Source organism: Lampetra fluviatilis, chromosome 18, assembly GCF_964198595.1.
Source record: "Lampetra fluviatilis chromosome 18, kcLamFluv1.1, whole genome shotgun sequence".
NCBI classification, from domain to species: Eukaryota; Metazoa; Chordata; class Hyperoartia; order Petromyzontiformes; family Petromyzontidae; genus Lampetra; species Lampetra fluviatilis.
In genome coordinates this window covers 10,781,283-10,803,045 of record NC_136292.1, presented here as the reverse complement: position 1 = coordinate 10,803,045, position 21,763 = coordinate 10,781,283, and the positions used below count along the sequence as shown (strand labels likewise).

The following is a 21,763-nucleotide window of genomic DNA, read 5'->3' as shown; positions in this document are numbered from 1 at the left end:
AGCGTTGGTTGGAGTTTGAAGCAGTGAGTCTCAGGGTGAGTGGGTGGGTTTAGTAGTTAACATCTCACCACAGTGGAAAGATGTTAACTGCCTTGCCTGGTATACAGGAAGTCGTGGGTTCGATCCTAACCCTGACGCCTGTTGTATATTTGGAGTTTGCATGTTCTTCCCCGTGATCGCGTGGATTTTTCTCCAGGTCCTCCGGTTTTTCCCCTACACATTTAGAATCAACGTGCGATCAGAGTATTCGCCTGCTGCTATACATTTCCACGTGACCATAATCCACTTCGTTAAGCTATCGGTTGTGACAACCACGTCGCTTCTGAAGCACGGTCAACCAATTCCCCCAAGTGACCCCAGGCGGCGCCGGGAGGCCTCGCTCTACGCGACGGGAGCGTGCGTCGTGAAGAAGCGACGGGAGCGTGTGTCGTGCAGAAGCTACGGGAGCGTGCGTCGTGAAGAAGCGACGGGAGCGTGCGTCGTGAAGAAGCGACGGGAGCGTGCGTCGTGAAGAAGCTACGGGAGCGTGCGTCGTGCAGAAGCTACGGGAGCGTGCGTCGTGCAGAAGCGACGGGAGCGTGCGTGGTGAAGAAGCGACGGGAGCGTGCGTCGTGAAGTAGCGACGGAGCGTGCGTCGTGAAGAAGCGACGGGAGCGTGTGTCGTGAAGAAGCGACGGAGCGTGCGTGGTGAAGAAGCGACGGGAGCGTGCGTCGTGAAGTAGCGACGGAGCGTGCGTCGTGAAGTAGCGACGGGAGCCTGCGTCGTGAAGAAGCGACGGGAGCGTGCGTGGTGAAGAAGCGACGGGAGCGTGCGTGGTGAAGAAGCGACGGGAGCGTGCGTGGTGAAGAAGCGACGGGAGCGTGCGTCGTGAAGAAGCGACGGGAGCGTGCGTCGTGAAGAAGTGCGGTCGCCACGGCGCGGGCAGTCCGCTCCGTGCCGCACCAACATCGCCACCAACGCGGGGAGTTGCAAGCAGCAGCAGCGGCTTTTGGAAGACTTCGTCTAGCGGTGGATTGAATATGGCTGATTGATTATGATGTGTGTTGGACTTCTTTCGCACCGTACGTAGCCAACCGCATTAATCGGAGGTGCGGATGAAGATGATGATGATGTGAAGTGACCTCGAATGGACGGACAGGTGGACATAATATTACCCGAGCTTAATAATAATCGCCTCTGGAGTCCGTGAAAAAAATGAAACGATAGCATTTTAGGGTGGTGGTTGTTTTTGTTCCTTTAATCAAAAGGACGTTTACCGGGTAAACCTTCAGCCGGCCACCGTACGAACGGGCGGACTTTTGTGTGGCTTGCCGTGACAATTTGTGTTCAAACGCAGCCTTCCACCCCCACCACCCCCGATCCTTTTAAAAAAACAAACAGGTTCCCTGCGCTCCAGGTCGCCGTGGCGTTGAGCTCGCCGTCACCGCTGCACGCGTGCCCGCGCGCTAATCCCGAGGTTTACAAGAGAAAGACATAAACCCCGTCCGCGTGCGGCGTTCAATCGGTCGTGGAAAACCCTTTGGGCGGCAAACGCAAACGAGCGGAGTTGCTTGTGTGTCAACGACAGCGGGCCGAGCAAATCCGCCCTGCGTTTAATTCCATCGTTGAAACTTTTTTGTTTTGTTTGTTAGGGGGCTCGGGTCACGCACATTTACAGAAGCGCCATCGGCGACGTTACGAAAGGGAAGAAACAATGTTACGGAGGTGCCGTGCGTACGCAGCAGCTGCGGCTGTTATCGTTGCGCGCACGTTCACGGAGATTTGGATTTGAGCTCGTACGGGCTTGTGCTCGTGATCACGCGTTTGGGTCAACACGAGCCACACGAATGGGGGTGGTGGGGCGTTTGCAACGCACATACAGATATTGACTTGCAACTTTCGTGACTGCAGGAATTGATATTCTTTGGTGCTACAGTCTACATTATAGATTGCCAGTACACTCACTCCGATTAAGAACGAGGCTACAGTCTACATTAGTGTTTTATTATTTTTTATTATTTTTGTATTCACTTTTTTTTAATTATAATTTTTCTATCTACGTGATTTTACCGAAAGAACCAAAGAACACACACACACAGATCTACAGAATCATTGTTCCCTGTGTTTAAAGAGACCTGTGGACATGTGTGCATCTCCTTAATATGTGTATAGGGATATGTTCAGAGATATTGGCCTGTATTTGCAAGCTTGTCTGCCTCTGTATGTGCCCGTATGTGAGTGTGTGTAAGTATGTGGGTGTGTGCGTATGGGGAGCGGTAGTGTAGTGGTTAGCTCACTGCGCTATGAACCTGGCGACTCGGGTTCGATTCCCGCTCACGGCCAACACCAGTGACGATTGTCTGAACCGGTCCTGGGCCTCCCCTAGGTCGACTCGGCCTCAAATAAATACCTGGTGTGGTGTGTAAACATTGCCATCAGGGAGACAAAGGCGGCCGGGCGTGGCGTTGGCCACCCACCCCCTCGTGTGCCGTGCCGGCTTTTATAGCTGCTCGCGAACAGCACTTGCCCCTACAGTCTGTTAAGGCTATATGGGGGATCTTTGTCTCTCTGTGCGTGTGGGGAGCGGTGGCGGAGAGGTTAGCGCGCTGCACCTCGAACCCAGCGACCCGAGTTTGATTCCCGTTCATGGGCAACACCAGGGATGACTACCTGAAGCTGTCCTGTGCCTCCCCTAGGTCGACTCAGCCTCAAATGAACACTTGGTTCAATGTATAAATATCGCCACTCGGGAGACAAAAGGCCGAGTGTGGTGCTGGCCACCTACCCCCTCGTGTGCCGTGTCGGCTTTCATAGGTGCTGCTCGCTAACAGCGCTTGTCCCAACAGCCTGTTGAGGCGAGAAGGGGGATCTTTGTTTTTGCTGCGTGCTCGTGGTTTGTGCTCTATGGTAACATCCTGGCGACATGGGTTCAATTCCCGGCCATGCACCGGCAAAGTGGCGTCCAAACGTGCCGTTCGGTGAATGCCGGGCGCGGCGTGCAAACATCAAGCGCTGGGGAGACAAAGGCAGCCGTGGGTGTTGTGCGGCGTTGCCCTCAGTCGGCGGCTCACTAACAGCACCTGCCCGTACCTGCCCACGTGGCGATCGACGGGGGGAGCGTCGTCTGTGTGCGCGTGCACCGTTTGTCCACGCGCCGCTCCCCAGCCCAGCGACACGAGATCGATAATATGATTATTACCAGCCAAGCACTCGGGGAGACAAAACGTGGCTGGTGGCTGTTCCGGGGGGGGGGGGGCAGTGGGGGGGAGGTCGGCAAACCTAAATATTTATTTCGAATTTAATCTTTCAAGAGCGGCAATGCTTTATTCAGAATCACCGAGACGGTGGTGGCCCTTAGGGAGCCGCAAGTTGCCGAAACCTCCTGGGCTACGCCATCTCCGTCGTGTGCCTCGTCGGCGTTAATCGGTGCTCGCCCCAGCGGGGGGGGGAGGGGGTCTCTGCGATGCCTACATTGGGGATCGTCGGCTTCATGCGGAGCGGGGCGTTTGATCGACGGTTGTAGTGTCTGAAGGTCTTCACTCGGCAGTGGATGGCCGACGACGACGACGGTGGTGGCGAGTGGCACAGCGTTGAATGCACCGTGCCACCTTCCTGGCCAGCTGGGTTCAATTCCGGACCCGTGTTTGCGTGTGCATTTTCCGCGGTGGCAACGGCTATCCGAGTCTGATCTGGAGTTTGCCAGTTCAACTATGCCTTTGTACGAGTGCGGCAGCAAAAATTAATAATTTCAGATAAGACAGTATAGGGCCTTTCATAAAATCTCAGGGCGCTTTATATCAATGGCAATGGGGGTGTGGGGTTGGGTAAGAAGAAGTGGCTCAGAGTTAAAATATCAAACGCCGACTGAAAGAGAAATGTCTTTAGGTGGAAGGAGTCTCACAGTGCGGGTGACAAGGGAGAGAAGGCCCAGACAGTCCCACAGTGCGGGTGACAAGGGAGAGAAGGCCCAGAGGGGTTCACAGTGCGGGTGACAAGGGAGAGAAGGCCCAGACAGTCCTACAGTGCGGGTGACAAGGGAGTGAAGGCCCAGAGATCGCGTATGAACTTGAGCTTCAGCGTGGGTGCGAAGATCAGCTCTGGGGAGACAAAGACGGCTGAGCGTGTTTGGCGTTAGCTGCAACTCGCCACCCCCTGCTGCTCTTGCTGCTGTGGCGGCAGCAGCAGCAGTAGCAGCAGGCGCTCTCCAACGCGCCCCGGCCGCGTGCGCTTGCTGAAAGTGAGGCTCTTTGTTTTCTAGTTTTCACAACTGCGTAAAGTACGGACAGCCCGTGGTGCGGCTCCCGTGAAACCCGAACGAAAAGGATCTGCCGCGTTTTCTCTCGCTTCAACAAAAAATACAAGAAAGAGGGTCGGTAGTTGAACTGATTCAGAATCAGAATCTTTATTTTATTCCGGAGAAATCGGATGAGCTGTGAAGCTCTTTATCACAGATGTCCGGCAAGCGGCGGGGGCAGAAAGTTACGACAACGATCAGTGGGAATAAGAAGAAAAAAAACGATCGCAGTGCAAAGTACAGGAAAGGAAAGAAAATCGGTCAAAATAAATCCGTGTGGCCCCCGAGGTGTGGAATTCACTCCAGTCCAATATTATATTGAAATCCCACCCTAGGAATTTTTTTCTCAAAGGCCCTTTCTCCATGTTAATTTGGTTATGGGTTTTGGGAGTGTGCCTGTGGAGGGGGTGGGGGGGTTATTTGTATCCGTGCTTAAATCATGAGCCCGCGTGCTTATGTTAGGTTTGAGATTTACTTTTAGTTATATACTTGCTTGCTTTTAGCTCTGTGCAGTGCCTTGCGACCTGTGGGTGAAACGCGCTTTATAAGTGTAAATTATTATTATTAAAGTAGATAAAGCACGTGGGCTTTAAGTACACCCCATTCAGAAGATTGAGTAAGGCAGCAAAACAACAGCAAGAACACACTCTTTGTTTTTTTCGGTAAAGTCACGTAGGTGAAAACTAAATAAAATAAAACAACTAAAATAAATCACGACGTTTCGGATGACGGATGCTTGTGTTGCTTCCGAAACGTCGTGATTTAATTTAGTTGTTTAAATTTTATTTTATTTAGTTTTCACCTACGTGACTTTACCGAAAAAACCAAAGAATATGGGTCTTTGCAGTCACGAAAACTTCAAATCTAGAACAGCAAGAACAGTCCCAGACCACACCAAGACACCACAACAGTCAGGACAGGTTGGCCAGGAGGGGCAAGGGGAGGCAGAATAGTCTAGATGTCACTCGCCACGGACGTGACAGCTGTGGCCAGGAATCGAACTCGGGTCGCCGGATTAATAGCAGCGCAGTGCGCTAACCACTGCACCACCGCTCCGCAGACCCGTCGGTGCCATCCTGTACAGTACAGATCGTGACAAGTCCACGTGACCGACACCCAGGGTCTCCTGGAGCTGCTGACCCTAGAAAAGAAGCCAAGCATCTCTCCCACCAAGTGTTGTATTCAAGTGTCGTGAAGTGCCTGCCAGGCTAATGCACATGCCCTTTGACTTGAGTGTCAGACATTGGTCCTCGGTAGCAGTTCTACACAAGAGGCCTCGTCAAGTGCCTTATCTTCAATGTATCAAACGCAACGGCGTCCTATGTGTGAGGTTTAAGCACAATTGCTTTATATCGCGAGCAGGTTGTAATTGCCGTCGATAGCCCGGTAGTAAACGCTGCCCAAACGGTCCGTCCCGATCACGTAGAGTAAGTCGTCGCTTGACGCGTGTTCACACAAAGCGTTGTCGCTACAACAACGCGCTTCTTCTATTCGGGAACACTTTTTGTTATAACGGGGAACGCGCGCCGTTATAACGGGGATACGGGACGGAGTGTACCCTCACCTCAGTTCTTCATCCCGCCATCTCGCTGCGTGCGCGTACTTCTTCGTATATTTCTCACGGGGAAATAGCTTTCGCTTAACGCGTTTGCGCTTCACGCGACACTCTTTCAGGAACGCATCTCCCGCCTTAAGCAAGGAATTACGGTGTTTAGCCTGCCGTAGGTACCACTTGGGATGTGCATAACTGAGTTGTTTTCTTTCATGTACAATTTAACAATTAACGTGACGTATGTATGCGATAACTTCCGAACAGGTAGCCTCATCCTAATGGAAGGAAATCAGGACCAGTGACGTCTTGCCATTTCAGGTTATATTCGTTGTTTGTGTGGCCCAGTGGCAGATCCAGCGAGCAAAGCTCGTGCTGCAGCACGGAAACTGTCGCACACTTTTGAAATGAAACCGATGCATTGCGCCTCATTGACTTCCTTACAATGTCATTTTGGGGAACACCGTTTTTAATGTTCAATAAAAATGAGCAACCGCTCGAGGTCAAGGTCGAGAGGGCGCCCACTGGAAAGGTGCAGCGGTGAGGCCAAGTTGAGCGCGAGCTGTGCTCCGTCTTCCTGTGTCACGCTGGACTAGGAAACGTCTCCCCGTCGCGGGCCTGGCCAGCGCGGGTTCCACGCTCCGCACGCGCCACAGGCGGGCTCCTGTGTGGGCGACGATGCGGGCGAAGTGGGGAGGCAGCCGTGCTGTGAAGTGATAGGGCCCTGCCCTACACAGAGCCGGATTGTCTTCTGAATGTCAGCCATTCCTACGGCGTGGGTTGGCGTTGATTTTTTTGGCAAATTTTTATGATTTGTTTCATAGGCCAGGTTCTCTCGGTTGAGCTGCACGCAGCTCATTCATAAGGAGGTCCTTGTGTAGGCCGCACGTGCGTGGAAACCAAATGACATTTATTCCATGAGGTTACGGTCACCTTAAAGGATAATGTTTTGCCATTGACTTGTTTATTAACCCTTTCCCGTTCTGAGAGGTCCGCAAGCTACAGGGTGGATGTCCCGTTTACCACTGAATATCGGTACGCACAAGCGCTTGGGGTTAATTTTATTTAAAGAGGCGTACTGCTCTTGTTTTTAAAGACGTTGTACTCACAGCAGAGAACTGTAGCGACACGACCGCACTCTACGATAGCTGGCGACAGACTGAGCCACACGGCCTCCTGCGCGTGGCCTCTTGTGAGCCTCGGTACTTCTTCCGACGTGAAGACGTACGGATAAAGTTAATTTAGTTTAGCGGAACGGAATCTGAAGAAAAACCGTTGACGTACACGTCCGTCATCAGACTGGGAAAGGATTAAGAAAGACAACGGTGGACTGGTTTCGGTTTACTACGTCTCATCAGCAAGGTGTGTTCTTATAAATAATTTCTACAAGGTAGCTTAATATTCTTGGTTCTTTCGGTAAAGTCATGTAGAAGGGAAATAATAAAATAATAAAAATAAAACAATCAATCGTCATCAGGTGTGGTTTTGACACCTGATGATTAAATTTATTATTTCCCTTCTACGTGACTTTACCGAAAGAACCATGAATATGAATCCCTGCAGTCACGAAAGCTTTACATTGAAATTTAAGGTAGCTTAATGTTATGGATAGGAGGGGTCATAACAATGGCAGATAGCTCTTTACATGCACTTGTGAAGGGTGTTTTAACGAGCAATAAATGAATAAGTGGCTTGGAGTGGTGATGTGGTTGTTAGAGCATTACACTATAAACCCGGTGACCTAAGTTCGATAGCTGACATCAATGGCGAGTGGCGTCTGAACCGTTTCTGACCTCATCCCTTGTCAAACTGCACTCACCAGTGTGGTGAAGTATGATCAAAACTCCCCCATGCCTTAAAGGTGTAGGGAGGCCTGCATCCTTAAGTTATGATTATTATGGACCAAAGTTTTCCTAACCGCGTTATTTTAAGCTGCCAAACTCTGAATCGGTTTAGACTTTCTGAGTCTCATCCGCAGAGGAAAGCCTGTTACACTAATAATAATAATAAAGCACAAAAATATTTCACAGACATAATTTACCCAGGAGCCAAGCTCAGTGTCACTCGAAAGCTTAGGGCGAAAGAGATGTACGCTGAACTTCTTTCGCACCGTACATAGCCAACCGTGGCTAATTGGAGGTGCGGCGGACAGGACAAACAAACTAAACACAAGAAGCAGTTCTGAAGAAATGAGTTTTCAATCGAGATTTGAAAGTGGATCGCTCCAGTGGCTTCCTAATATCGGAAGGAAGAAGAACGTTCCAGACGGCCACAGAAGCGCATCTAAAAGCGCGCGGTGTGGATTGAACGCTGCTGCTGCAAATGTGCAGCAGCAGCAGGAGCATGGCCGGGGGCTGCCACGGAAAAACGACGCCCGGCAGTGACGGGTCCCCGGCCCTTGGTGTGGAGAGGCGGTGGGGAGCGGGTTGTGTGAGCCGCACTGCGACGTTGCCTGCTGCCACGGGCAAGAACCCTCCGCGAAAACCCCGCGGGGCCTTCACGGAGCAGTTGCCGCACGGCACCTTCCACAAACCGCACGGCCCCGTCGTTGCGGCAAGTCGCGCATGGCCGTCACGACCGTGGCTGGAGGAAGCTGTCCGACTTGCAGGCACTGTGCCTGCCTGGCTGCACAGTGTTCCACGACCCCCGTGGGACTTGTGGCGTTTGTCATGCGATACGCGATGACCTCGTCGCGGCTGTGTTGCCGCCGTGTGGGATCTAGCGGATGCGCCGTGCAGTTCTCCGGCGTGTTGTCGGGGCAGTGCCCGCCATGCGGTGTTCAGCACGATGTTCGACGTTTCGCTCCCAAGTGCTGGGAGCTTCTTCAGGAATTGAATCGAGCAGCTCGCTTTCCCACCCCCCCGATTGCTTGCCTCCAACGTTGGAAGTCTCTCCGGGTAGAAATCGGCAACGTTCCATGAACCTCATCCTGTAAACCGCAAACCCCAGGGCCACCACGATCGTGAGCGCACGCGCGCGCTCAAGCGGCGACAACCCTCGACAGGGGAAACAGAACAAAAAAAACCTCCCTAAACGTTTGCAATTTCCTTAATTGTTTTATCTAAATTGTATTTACCTCTCCAGACATCTACTCTTTAGTTTACTTTCGGCGTGGCCCGCGAACCCCTTGGCAGTCCACAAGGCACGGGCGGCGGGGTGCGGTGGGGGGGTGCGGCGGACTTTTTCGAAATGGCCGCTACCGATGTCAGCGGCGCCACTAAATGTCACGGCGGCGATTGTGAGCGGCGATTCACGAGCGGCAGATTTGCGGCGCAAGATGGGGGAGGGGAGGGTTTGGCCACGGCGGGGTCAGCGCAACCGCGAATCGATCTCCCGCTATCCGCCGCCACAAAAACCTTCGCCTTGGGCCACGCTCCCCGCCCACCGCGTTCGCCCGTAAATTAGCCACCGACGCGCACCCCCAGACCCCGCCGCAGAATCCCAGCCCCTCGTTTGTGTTTTTGTTTGGGTCCCGGTCGTTGTGGGCGCATAGCCCGGAGTTGTCGAGGCGACCCCCCCTCCCCGCCCCCCGTCCCCTGATATTCAGGGATTGACGTCAATTTGTTGAAAGGAATAACGCGGGCGCGGCAACGCACGGGAACACAAACACATCTATACGCACGCGTAAATAGAAAACAAATATTTGCAGAAGAAAGATAAAACCGTTTAGGAAAAGTGAATATGAGATGATCCCCGGGGCTATCGCGTGAAGGGCACAATCGAGTAACGCGCAGCGTGTTGAGTTTGAATCGGTTTTGTTTGCGATATTTTTGTTTAAGTTAGAAAAGTTTTCATGATCACTGTAAAAGACATCAAATATTGAAATCGTAAAAAAAAAATGTACAGCTCTCGGTGAATCCACTGCCGGATGAAGGCTTCCCCACGTCACGTTCGGGTGATGGGGGGTTTTATGACCATACTTCACCACTCGGGCCATGGCGAGTTGGGAAGGCGGTGGGTGGGGATTGGGGTGCCCAAGACTGGTTCGGATATCGATCGTCGCTCGCTGGAAATTGAACTCGGGTCACCGGGTTCACAGCACATCGCGCCAACCGCTGCAGTACCGCCACGAGTCTATCTTACGCTCTTGATTTTGCCGTAACTAGATTTAGATCAAGTGAAAACTATTTGGTGGTGCAGCCTTTGGCAGTGGTGCACAAACCCAACTTACAAAAAACTCGAGCAAAAAACCCTTGTCCACAGCGCCACCACTCCCCCCACATACTTAGACGTACGTAAGCAAGTAGTGTAGCTACGAACCTTCCCAGTTGGATTATAATGCGGTTCTGTTCTTGCATGTGGCAGCAGCAATACGGCTCGGGAGCTCGATGCCAATGACGAGAGGGCTTCAGCAGAGAGGGAAAGAGAGTTCGTGTCGTTTTGCTATTCCTCCTCCGTTGAAGGGGCACAGACTACAGCGGTATTCACGAATGTGTTGACGTTTTTAGATGTTAATAAAAATGTACGAAACAAGCTTGTGAAATTGCCACATGTAATCTTTATTATTGTCCACCAGTAAATGTTAAATTTGTGCCCATTTTTTGATTGCCAAGATGTTTAAATTCACTCGCCGAAGCCCTTGCTGTCCTGAGTTAACTACCGCCGGTTTTGAATATCAGGCTCCCCCCCCCGCTCCCTATTCGCTTCATTGAACTTACTTAGCAGCATCCTCATACCTTTGTGTGCGCATGTCGTGCTATAAAACCACAGCGCGTTCCATTTGAGAACAATTTCGGGCTCAATAGGTTCCCCTTAATGCGCCCGCACGCGCGTTTGTGCGGGCGTGCGCGTGTGTGTGCTCGCGACTCCTGCGAGCGGATATCGAGGAATGTGGCAGGAAAACGTTATCGACAAATTCGTCCCTTTTGTTGTGTGAATTTGTCACGGGGCAGAGGTCCCATCGTGATTTTAAATCACCGAGTCGGGGCCGGCAAAGAGAAAGATTGGTGTGGCACTTGAATGCATCTGGGTGGAGCGGTGGCGCAGTGGTTAGCGTCTCGCCACTCGTGAACCTTGACGAGCCGAGTTCGATTCCCGGGTCGTCAGCGAGTGGCGGGGGATATCCGAACTGGTCCCGAGCCACCCATTCACAAATCCACACCCAGTGTGGTGAAGTATGGTCAGATAACCCTCCATGGCAATGCCTTCATCCAGCAGTGGACTAAGAAAATACAAAGTTAGTGACATGCTTTTCTGGTTTTTTTGTTTTAACTCCCGGTGGTGGAAAAAAAAAAACATAGCTCATTTTATTCGATTTAAAGCTTTCGTGACTGCATGGATTCATATTCTTGGTTCTTTCGGTTAAGTCACGTAGAAGGGAAATAATAAGATATGTTTTATTTTTATTATTTTATTATTTCCCTTCTACGTGACTTTACCGAAAGAACCAAGAATATACCTCATTTTATTCGATTAAATGCCATTCGGTGTTCTTCTGCCGCAAACCGTGGTAGATGCGGACGCTTGATGCGTGAATGGAAAGTTAGGAACTCTGTGGCGTCACCCAGAACACACCGCGAGACGTGGAACGACTCGGTGCCCGATTCAAAAGCACGAAGGAGGCATCGTCGTGGCAAATAAACTCTGGCTTAACCACCTCGGTGTATAACTAGAGTTAGTTTAACACGTCGTAGTAGTAGTCGTGGGGCTTTCGCGACCGATATTCTCTATAATAGAGTTTTTTTTGGGTTAGATCGTGAAAATATAAATGTGTCGTGAAACCCGCCACCACCCGACACAGCTGATTAGTAAGGTTTGTCATGTAAATAAAACATGCCAATTGGATACTAGTACAGCACACCGGTGTGTTGGAGAGTAAACCCACAACATGTACTCGAATTGTAAATGTGGGTTTACTGTCCAACACACCACTATGCTGTACTAGTAACGAATCGGCATGTTTTATTTACGTGACAAACCTTACCAATTGGCTGTGTCAGGTGATGGCGGGTTTAACGACACATTTCTATGTTTACGCGATCTAACCCAAAAAACCCTCTCTTGTGGATAAAGGGATAGTTGTTTCTGTACATCAACATTAGCCATACGACGAAGAGGTGTTCCTGTATTCCAGGATTGTGGGCTTCACAATTGAATGTGGGATCTCATAAATTAGAGGCTGTTAAAATTAACGGCCAGACAATTTGTTTCAAAACAGCCACCTGCTATGGAACCTGCGCTTTAACTCGATTCCTCACAACGACTGCACGCCCTCTGCGGCGAATGGCATTTAAGGTATGGCTGTCGGGCTATTCTCTCTCTCTGTCTCTCTCTCCCCCTCTCTTTTGTTAGGATGACATTTTAGGAGCAGGATTCCACCTCAGCTATGAGCTCTTGAATAACCGGATCCGTTGGAATGTCGGATTAGGAGGGAGATTTTTTCCTCTGGGATGTGCGTCCGGCCGTCTGTTCGTTCTGTCCGTCCGTCTGTCCGTTTGTCTGTCCGTCTGTCTGTCCGTCCGTCTGTCCGTCCGTGTATCCGTCCATCCGTTTGTCCGTTCGTCTGTCTGTTTGTCCGTCCGTTCGGCCGTACATTTCGTCCGTCCATCCGTGTGTCCGTTCGTCCATCCGTGTGTCCGTTCGTCCGTCTGTCCGTCCGTGTGTCCGTCCATCCGTTTGACCGTTCGTCCGTCCGTCTGTCTGTCCGTTCGGCCGTACGTTTCGTCCATCCATCCGTGTGTGCGTCTGTCCGTCCGTCCGTGCGTCCTCGCCGCCTTTGTGTTTCTTGCTCGTGAAAGCGCTGGGGCTGGAGGAATGAGACACCGGCCAGCCGAGCCTGTTGAGCCACCTTCATCAATAGCTGACGCACTTTGTAGGGGGGACCACACGAGGAGGAGGTGGTAATGGTGGTGGCGGCGGTGAGGAATCTAACAAAAGGAGGAAGGATAGCGATATAATCCTCCGAGCGTTCACCTTTATAGCGGCTCTGGAGCTCCTCGCTGTGTGTGTACGTGAACGCCAATCCATCTGTCCAGACGTTTAGTTCGTGGCACGAATAAATGCTCTCAAGTCGATTGTAAATACAAGGCATAACCTGCAAGCCACAGCACCACGTTTGATTCCTGGTGAAGGGCATTTAAAACAAATTTCTGATTCCCTTTACCATGGAAATCATCAGCGAGTCTCAACGCGCTCTGTGAGTAAATCGAAGACTCTCTTCCTGTGTGCGACCCGGGGCTATGAACTCCAAACCACGGACCGCATAACCTCGCACTGCCCCAAATATACACGTGTGAGGGTGGTGAGCAGGTGGGTGGGTTGGCACATCTGCCTTTCAAAACTCTCAGACAGAGCAAATTGAATAGCTCAATCGCTGCCAACTCTGTCTCGCGTAGTTGCTCTTCATTGGCCGTACTGAAGGAATAAGCTAAAGGGTCCGGCATTAGGAATGTTTGTCCAATACCCGGAGAAAGCCCACACATCTTTGTATGTACGTATGTACATGTTGAACTTCTTTCGCGCCGTACGTAGCCAGCCATGCTAACCGGGGGTGCGGGGGGGGGGGGAAGGACAACAAACTAAACACATAAAAGCAGTTATAAAGAAATGAGTTTTCAATTTAGTATAGTGGTGTAGTATATAGTGTAGTATATAGTAGTGTAGTGTATAGTATAGTGTATGTATGTTGAACTTCTTTCGCGCCGTACGTAGCCAACCATGCTTATCTGAGGTGCAGGGGAAGGACAACAAACTAAACATAAAAAAGCAGTTCTAAAGAAACGAGCTTTTCAATCTGGATTTAAAAGTGCATAGCTCCAGTGCATGTTTCAGTGTGGGTGGAGCAGTGGTATAGTGGTTAGCGTGCTGTGCTCTGAACCCAGCGAATACAAGTTCGATTCCTGGCCATGGCGCTCCACCTCCTTCACCAAATACGAGTGGATATATTGTGTGATCTGCACGGATAGATTCAATAATCCATTGCTGTATTACCATCTTCTGGTGACCTTTCATCCCAAATACATGTAAGAGTTATGGGCTGAATTCTACTTTGCCACTTCCACTTTGCCTGCTAGCCATCGAGCAAAGACGGTCATGGCATCGCACGCTTTCAGATGCGCTTCTGCGGCCTTCTGGAATATCCAGATTGAAAAACGAATTTCTGAAGAACCGCTTTTTGTGTTTAGTTTGCTGTCCTTCCACCCGCACCTCCGATTAGCACGGTTGGCTCCGTATGGTGCGAAATAAGTTCAACATATCTATACTCCCTGCCTTCACCAACCGGCACTGACCAGGGAAGTATGATAGAATAACCTCCACCATCAATACGGCGTGGGCAGGCGCTCATCCAGCAGTGATCTGGCACAGCGGGCCGTACGTGTGCACGTCTGATGTACGTAACTTGCAACGTTGTACCCGTGGCACCACCACCACGGGACGGGGAGTAGAGTCAAGGATGGGGAAAAGGAGAAAATGGGAAAGGGAAGAGGGAAAAGAACGATTGTGAAATGAGAGGCAAAGGATGGAAAATGAATGGGATAACGGAAGCAAAGGGTCAGGAGAGGTGAGGATGGGGAGGAAGAGGCTCCACAAGCGCCTCGACGCTGCTGCACGGAGGAGTAGCGGCGTCTGTTTTCACAGTGGGCGGCGGGGGGAGGGGGGAGGAGGGGTTTGGATTGGGGGTGGCCTCGCACAAGCCGCGTGGTTTGCGGGAGGCTCCAGCTGGTTCAAGTACAGAGATGGACGCACGTCAGCAGCAAGATGTTTCAGAGGATGATCGATTCTTGAATCTAATTGCAACGCTGAACTGTGACGATTCGCCAAAATCCTCGTGGAGGCGATTGGATCACTCCACCGTTGCTAGCAACACTTGGCCCTGCGGCTACAAGGCTTAAAGTGCATGCGCGTGTGTGTGTGTCTGGTCAACTCAACCTTAAATGGTCGACTCAGCCCTTAAATGGGTACCTGGTGCGGTGTGCGAACGTCAGCACTTGGGGAGGCAAAGGTGGCCAGGATGTTCCATGAGCTGGGCCTGCCCGTGGTGGAGTGTTGGCCACCGACGCCCCTCGTGTGTGACATTGCGGCCTGCACTTGCCACCAACATTGTGTTAACGTCCACCTGGGGGATCTTTGTCTGCGTGTTCGGTGTGCGGGGCAGATGTTCCAGGAGCTGGGCCTACCCGTGGTGGAGGCCGCCGTGACCGGCTACAACGCCAGCCTCTTTGCCTACGGGCAGACGGGTTCCGGGAAGACCTACACCATGATGGGAACACCGGTGAGGTCATCCCTCCAGTCATTCCTCCATTATATTCATTCACACGAAATAATTATCATCATGATCGTGATCAACAAGCATAGCCAAGGCTGCGATTTTGGCATGGTCATTATTTGGCGAGGTTTTTCGGCCGAGGTGTGTGGAAAAAACAATAATAATAATAATCTCGTAATAATGGAATTATTTGTATCGTGCGCAGATTTCGCGAGACAGACACATCGCTGTTTGATAGCTGGATTGCTTAATTACCTCGGCAACTCGAAATGGCCTAGAACTCGCCTCCTCTCAAACATATTAAGGGCGCCCGGTGTGTGTAGGGACAGCCCTAGGCCCCTCCCAGCCTCATCCCCCCCTCACCCCCCACCATCCCCGTGGCACTCACACCGTCCCACATCATGACCTACGGAATGTTTGAAAGGAAGTAAAGAAAGCGCCCACATTTAATGCGTTTCCTAAGCCAGTTCCAAGATTTCTCCGGCAGACTTGATTCAAATCCACGATTTCCGTGACCGTGACCTCCGTTGCGATTTCGTAGCCTCGGCCGTGACGTGATCCATCCACTGCTGGACGAAGGACTCACCGAGCCCTCGCCCGTGGTACACTTCTGCGACGCGGCAATTGCGCCCGGCACCCGCGCACGAGTTGATTCAATCGCTCCGTCTCCGCGGAAGACGTAACCCTCCCCCACGCGGGCACGTTCTCTCTCGCTTGGCTGCGGCTCCATCGTAAATTTGTCGCGCTCCGGCCGCTGTCCCCTTGGGTGGGTAGCTGTGACGTGTCCCCCGCCCGAGCCCCCACACGGAGTTTTCTTGACGGTCAATAATTGTCGTCTCTGACCTGTGTGCACTCCCTGCATCCACGCATTCATCTTCCTGCCTCGCATAAATTAACGCAATTGCGTTATGTCCCGAAAGTAGATACTGGCGGTTTGGAAATTGTTTTCTGTTACTCGGATGTTCCTCGTACGTGGTAACAATATTGAACGTGTCGAATATTTCAAAACAATCCCTGCCCAGTGAGGTTGTAATGTGAAAGTTAGGTTTGTTGCTGGGCCATTATGATTGTAATTGCTATTTCATCAGTGAAAATTATCTTCCTGGAAATTAAGTATTTTTTTTTTATTCACGCTTTGTTATTGTAAAGGCCCACTCGTGGTTAATTTCACGTCAACAGTTTTTGTGTCGCTAGTTTTGTTTCGGGACAGAAATGGATTGCGGATGTTTTATTCATCCATTCTGTGCTCCGTTTATTTTACAGGAGTCGCTGGGCCTGATTCCACGCATTTGCGAGGTGATTGTTTCAATTGTCGAAATTCAACAAACCACTTCATTCGGTCTGACGCGTACGGCTTGAAACGTGGGGCAGCGCGTTCATTGTTGGAGTGTGCCATGTTGGAGTGTGCCACACGTCGGCAAAGATGAATGAGGAAACTCAACGAGAACAAATTATTTGGTGACGCTGCTGCTGCTGCGTTGCTGGTGGTTGTGCACAAGGACAATTAACAAACAACATCAAAACAATTTCTAACAGACAACGTATTTGGGCAATCGGCCTTCTTCATAGCACATGGGAAGGGTCATTGCCTAAAACGTTGCCTATTATATGCTTGTCCTTTCAAGGCCACACGCTGTGTTATTGACGAATGTGTTGGGTTTTTAAAAGAAATCTAAGAGTTCAGTTTGCTAACAATATTCAGAAAAACGTCAACGCCGAAGGTATAATAATCCTGGATTTAGAATTCCCGTAGCGAATGCTATGAATTACAATCGATTATTGTGAATCTTAACACTGCTCCTGCAGTTATATTGAGCACGAATCGAATAATTAGAATAAAAATGACATTTTCGAAAGCACCGTAACAATGCAAGCCGTTGCAAGACCCCTGATCTCATACTGGCCCTATGCATTGAACTACTTAAATAACTGCTATTTGTAATATCGTAACTACCGCTACTACTGATGATGATGATGGGAATACACCTTCCATGGCTATTATTGACATCACTGTGCGATGATATTGCTTCTAAAACTACAGCAATGATTATTATCGTTGGGAGTTGTTTCGTCGGGCCTATGAGGAACCCTGAGCCTAGCTGCGCGGAGCCTCCGAATCGTGACCGGGTATCTGATGATTTGTGAAAACGTGCACGTTATAAATAGTGGCGAGATGTTAACTGCCTCGCCAGGTATACAGGAGGTCATGGGCTCGATCCTGACCCTGATGCCTGTATATCGGAGTTTGCATGTTCTCCTGGTGGTCGCATGGATTTTTTCCGGGTCCTCCGATTTTTTCCTTCCACATTTGGAAACATGCATTTCGAGTATTTGGCTGCTATACATTTCCGCACGATGATAAGCCTCTTCGTTGAGCTACCATTTGTGGCCAGGTGGGTTCGGAAAAAGAGCTACATAGCTCAGTGGGCTTTGCCTGGTAAAATAAAAAAAATTGTTTATACATTATAGCTTATGCATTGTACGGCTTCGAATCGATCTCAGAGCATCTTCCTTTTCCATTGCATTCTGGGCCGTGTTTGTGTCTGTTGACTGCGACCGTCGGTTTAATCGGCATTTGTGATCCCCATGTAGGGCCTCTTCACACGCATCGAGCGCGACACCAGAGCCACAACCACCTACAAAGTGGAAGTGAGGTACTGGGTTTTGTAAATACTGTTTGTGCACACACGCACTCGCACGTATCAAAACGAGACGAAAATCCGCCGTAGAGCCTTATGTGACTGTAAACTATGTTTATTTTACCAGGTAAGCTCCGCTGATCAATATAGCTGTTCTTCAGAAGCGACCTGTCCACAAATGATAGCTCAACGAAGTGGCTTATCGTCATGTGGAAATTTATATCAGCCTAATTCTCTATACGCATGATTCTAAATGTGGACGGAAAAACCGGAGAAATCCACGTGACCACGGGGAGAACATACAAACTCCAAATATACAGGCGTCAATGTCGGGATTGAACCCACAACTTCTTGCATACCAGACGAGGGAGTTAACATCTCGCCACCGTGGCGTCCCCAATAACAACAATATCAACTGGCGCGTTAAGCGCTCGTACGTGTGACGGTGTTAGTTGTTCGTGCTATGTTGGGTCGAAAGATCTCGCGACAGAACTTTGGCCAGATCACTGCGTGGCCTCGCCCAAAAGCTCAGTAATGGATCGCAACGCCGGGCCGCCCTGTTGCGTGAGCGTTGACCGCACGCGTTCTCTCCCCCCGCCCGCGTCTGCGCAACCGCCCCTCAGCTTCGTGGAGATCTACAACGAGGCCGTGCGCGACCTCCTCAAGCGGCCGACGCGGCGGAGAGCGGGGTCGAACCTGCGCGTGCGCGAGCACCCCGAGCGAGGGCCCTACGTGCAGGGTGAGCAGGCCCCCGCGGCCTCACGCCCCTCTCACCTCCCGTCTCTGGCCTCCCGTGTCTGCTGATCATCCTGTCTCCCATCTCATCTCCTCATCAGCAGGTCGCCCATTTTCTGTCTCTGACATATTCTTCTGCGGCCCTCCACTTCTGTCTCCACTTCCCGTCTCCTGTTTCCTCTCACCCATGGTTTTGTCTCTTGTGTCTGTCCCCTGTCCCCTGTCTGCTGTGTTTGTATCCGTCTTCATTCCTCGTCTCCTGTCCCCCGTCTCTCGTCACTCCAAGCTCCTGGGTGGCGTCGCCTTGTCTTTGGCTGTCCGTCGCCTGTCTCCCATCGACGGTCTCCCGTTCCGCTCTCTACGGCCCCCACGCAGCCTTCCGAGCGGCCGCCTGCGTTGCCCGCAGTGGCGCCACGCGCCGCCGACTCGGTCGAAACACGTCGAGTTCTCGGCGATCGTCACCGCTGAGGCTCCTCGCGGTTGTTCTCCACGGTGTTGAGGATGTCCCACGGCCGGCACGAAGGATCCTCACTCACGCTGTTTGTTGGTTTTCCTGTCGTAGAAATTTCGCAATTGATTACAGCGCCTCACAGGCAGTTGCTGACGGCGGTTCAGGTCTTAGCTCATGGTCGACACTAAGCCGCATCCACTGCACAACGTCCAGAACGGAGACCGCACGACGTGTGACAACGCAACGCCCCGACCCGCTGCTTTGAAGCCCCCGCGGGGTTGACGCTGTCCCCCTGCCTCGCTGTGTGCGTGCTGCTCCCTCGCCAGGTCTCTCGCGTCACCTCGTGTCCTCCTACGACCCCGTGGCCAAACTCATCGGCGACGGCAACGCCAACAGGTCAGAGGCGCTCTCCCACGCCTGCCGGTAGTAACCTATAGCACCTGTTATTGTTATTTTAAAAAGCATTTTTTTGTACGGAATTGCTAAACGCAAGCAAAGGACGGCACAATCGAAGTTGGAAGTGACAAGGAGTGTATCACGTGCATTCAATCTATCGCGGTTATTACTATTACTATTGTAAGAGATTGGGGAATGAGAACGATGGGGGCAGCGAATTCCAGAGTGGGGCAGTGTGAGCCAAGAAGCAGAATAGGGAAGTGTTGTGATCTGCGGAGTGGCGAGTGAGTGGACGAGCGGGATGAGTGAGTAGGTGAGGAGTGTGTGCTTGCTACCCGCTGTGTAAGTGGTCGAAAGCGGTGTGGATGTTGTGGCATGGTGGTCGTCTACCCAACCATTGTTAACTTTTTATTTTACCATTTTTATTTGACCAGGTAAGGCCCACTGAGCTGTATGGCCCTTTTTTCAGAAGTCACCCGTCAACAAATGACAGCTCAACAAAGCGGCTTATCACCGTGTGGAAATGTATAGCGGTGGCCAAATAAACGCGTGACGTCGATTCTAAATGTGGAGGGGAAAAACCGGAGGACACGGAGAAAAATCCACACGACCAAGGGGGGCCAACACGCACACTCCAAATATAGATCGTGCAGACTCGTTCCTGCTCGGCTTCCGAGGTGTGGCGAGCTCGGGGGCAATCAAGGGTGGGTTGCTCGCAGGTGGATTGCACGTGAATCAAATAATAAATTTGAATGCCCCCGAGAGAGCGAGAACCATGAACCGTGCACACTGTACACCACGCAGAGCTCCTAACGTGCTGCAGACCGAACGGCACGGACCGTGAGCGTCACACCACGCGCTGTAGAGGAAGGTTATTGAGTGCGTGTGCTTGCTTGTGTGCGCGTGTGGTGCAAGCCACCCACCCCCTCGTGTGCCGTGCCGACCTTCCTAATTTGATGCTCGCCAACAGCACTTCTTTCCCCAAGAAGTCTGCTATGGCTATATGGGGTATCTTTGCCTTTGGGGAGCGGTGGTGTAGTGGTTAGCGTGCGCTGCGCTATGAACCCAGCCACACGAAGTTTGATTCCTGGTCCTGGGCATCCCCCAGGTCGACTTGGCCTCAAATGAGTACCTGGGCTTGATGTGTAAACATCACAACTCAGGATACAAACACAGCCACGCATGATATGGTACCGGTCACCCATACCAACAGTCTGTTAAGGCTATACGGGGGATCTTTGTGTGTGTGTGTGTATATATGGGGAGTGGTAGCGTAATGGTTAGCACGCTGCGCTACGAACTTGGTGACCCGAGTTCAATTCCCGCTCACATCCACCACCAAGGACGATTATCTGAACTGGTCCTGGACCTCACCTACGTTGGCTCAGCCTCAAATGAGTACCCAGTGCAGTGTGTAAATATAACAACTAGGGAGACAAAGGCGGCTGGATGTGGTGTTGGCCACCCACCCCCTCGTGTTGCCGTGCCGGCCTTCATAGGTGCTCGCTAACAGCACTTGCCCCAACAGTCTGTCAAGGCTATACGGGCGATATTTGTCTTTGTGTGCGTGTGTCTGCCTCAGGATGATCGCGAGCACCCACGTGCACGAAGCCAGCAGCCGCTCCCACGCCATCTTCACCCTCCACTTCACCCAGGTTAGCGCGGTTGGCTGCGTACGGTGCGAAAGAAGTTCAGCGTAGGCACAGGCGCGCTCGCTCCTCGCGGGAAGCTTCTGGCGGTGGCTGTCGAGTGTGCAGGCGGCGCGACCGCACCCGGGCCCAACGCTTCGGAGGCACCCGGGCGCCGGGGCTACGAAGTGCAGGGAAGGCCGCGGGGCGAGCGCTGTCGGTGGGGGCCGGAGGTGCCGGCTTTGGCGTAGGCGGCGTAGCAATCTGCCGAGTCCGGTGGCAGGTAAAAGTTGAAACTCTGGAGGGTCGAGTCCTGCGGTCGGGCGGCCGCGATTGGAGGGCGCGCGTCACGCGACTTGCTCACGTGACACAGAGACGCCTCGGCCGTGCGCGCGTGCAGAACGCGCCATCGGCGGCACGCGGAGCCGAGCGGTGAGAAGGCGATAACGGTGGACCAGAGTTGGGGGGGGCGGAGGAGGCCCCCTTTAATTCTTGGAAGCAGGGCCCATGCCAACCGCGCCACCGCCGCGGGTGGCGCTGGGAGACTCTCACGGCGTGGCTTTGTTGCAGCGGCGGTTGAAAGGGTGCCACTGAGACGCGGGCAAGTCTTAGCGGCGGGGACGGATTTGACGACGATGCTGTATCCGTGTCCGCCCCTCCCCCCCGCCTCCGCCTCGTGTGCTGCTTTAGTTTTTCCCATTGCAAGTGGAGACCGCCGATCACCGGGTTCTCGCTCGGACACGTTCACTCGGTCGATGGTCTCAGCCAAGCAGCCAATGACTGCACTAAACAAACCGTCAAATTTTACAACTTATTTTATAGGCTTGGCAAAGATTAAAACAGACAAATCAGATGCGTCGTTGGATTCTTATAGGAGTTTGTTAGA

The 21,763-nt window shown here is 51.9% G+C and overlaps 1 protein-coding gene across 1 annotated transcript in view; it reads left to right on the top strand.

The window, feature by feature from the left end:
* LOC144937281 (uncharacterized) overlaps positions 1 to 21,763 on the top strand; it is a 118,085-nt gene that overhangs the window by 29,341 nt on the left and 66,981 nt on the right. Inside the window, exons 4-9 of the mRNA XM_078864689.1 lie at positions 14,918 to 15,034; positions 16,292 to 16,324; positions 17,621 to 17,682; positions 18,291 to 18,406; positions 19,180 to 19,249; positions 20,832 to 20,904. Coding sequence (XP_078720815.1) covers positions 14,918 to 15,034; positions 16,292 to 16,324; positions 17,621 to 17,682; positions 18,291 to 18,406; positions 19,180 to 19,249; positions 20,832 to 20,904 — 471 coding nt within the window. The remainder of the gene's footprint in view (positions 1 to 14,917; positions 15,035 to 16,291; positions 16,325 to 17,620; positions 17,683 to 18,290; positions 18,407 to 19,179; positions 19,250 to 20,831; positions 20,905 to 21,763) is intronic.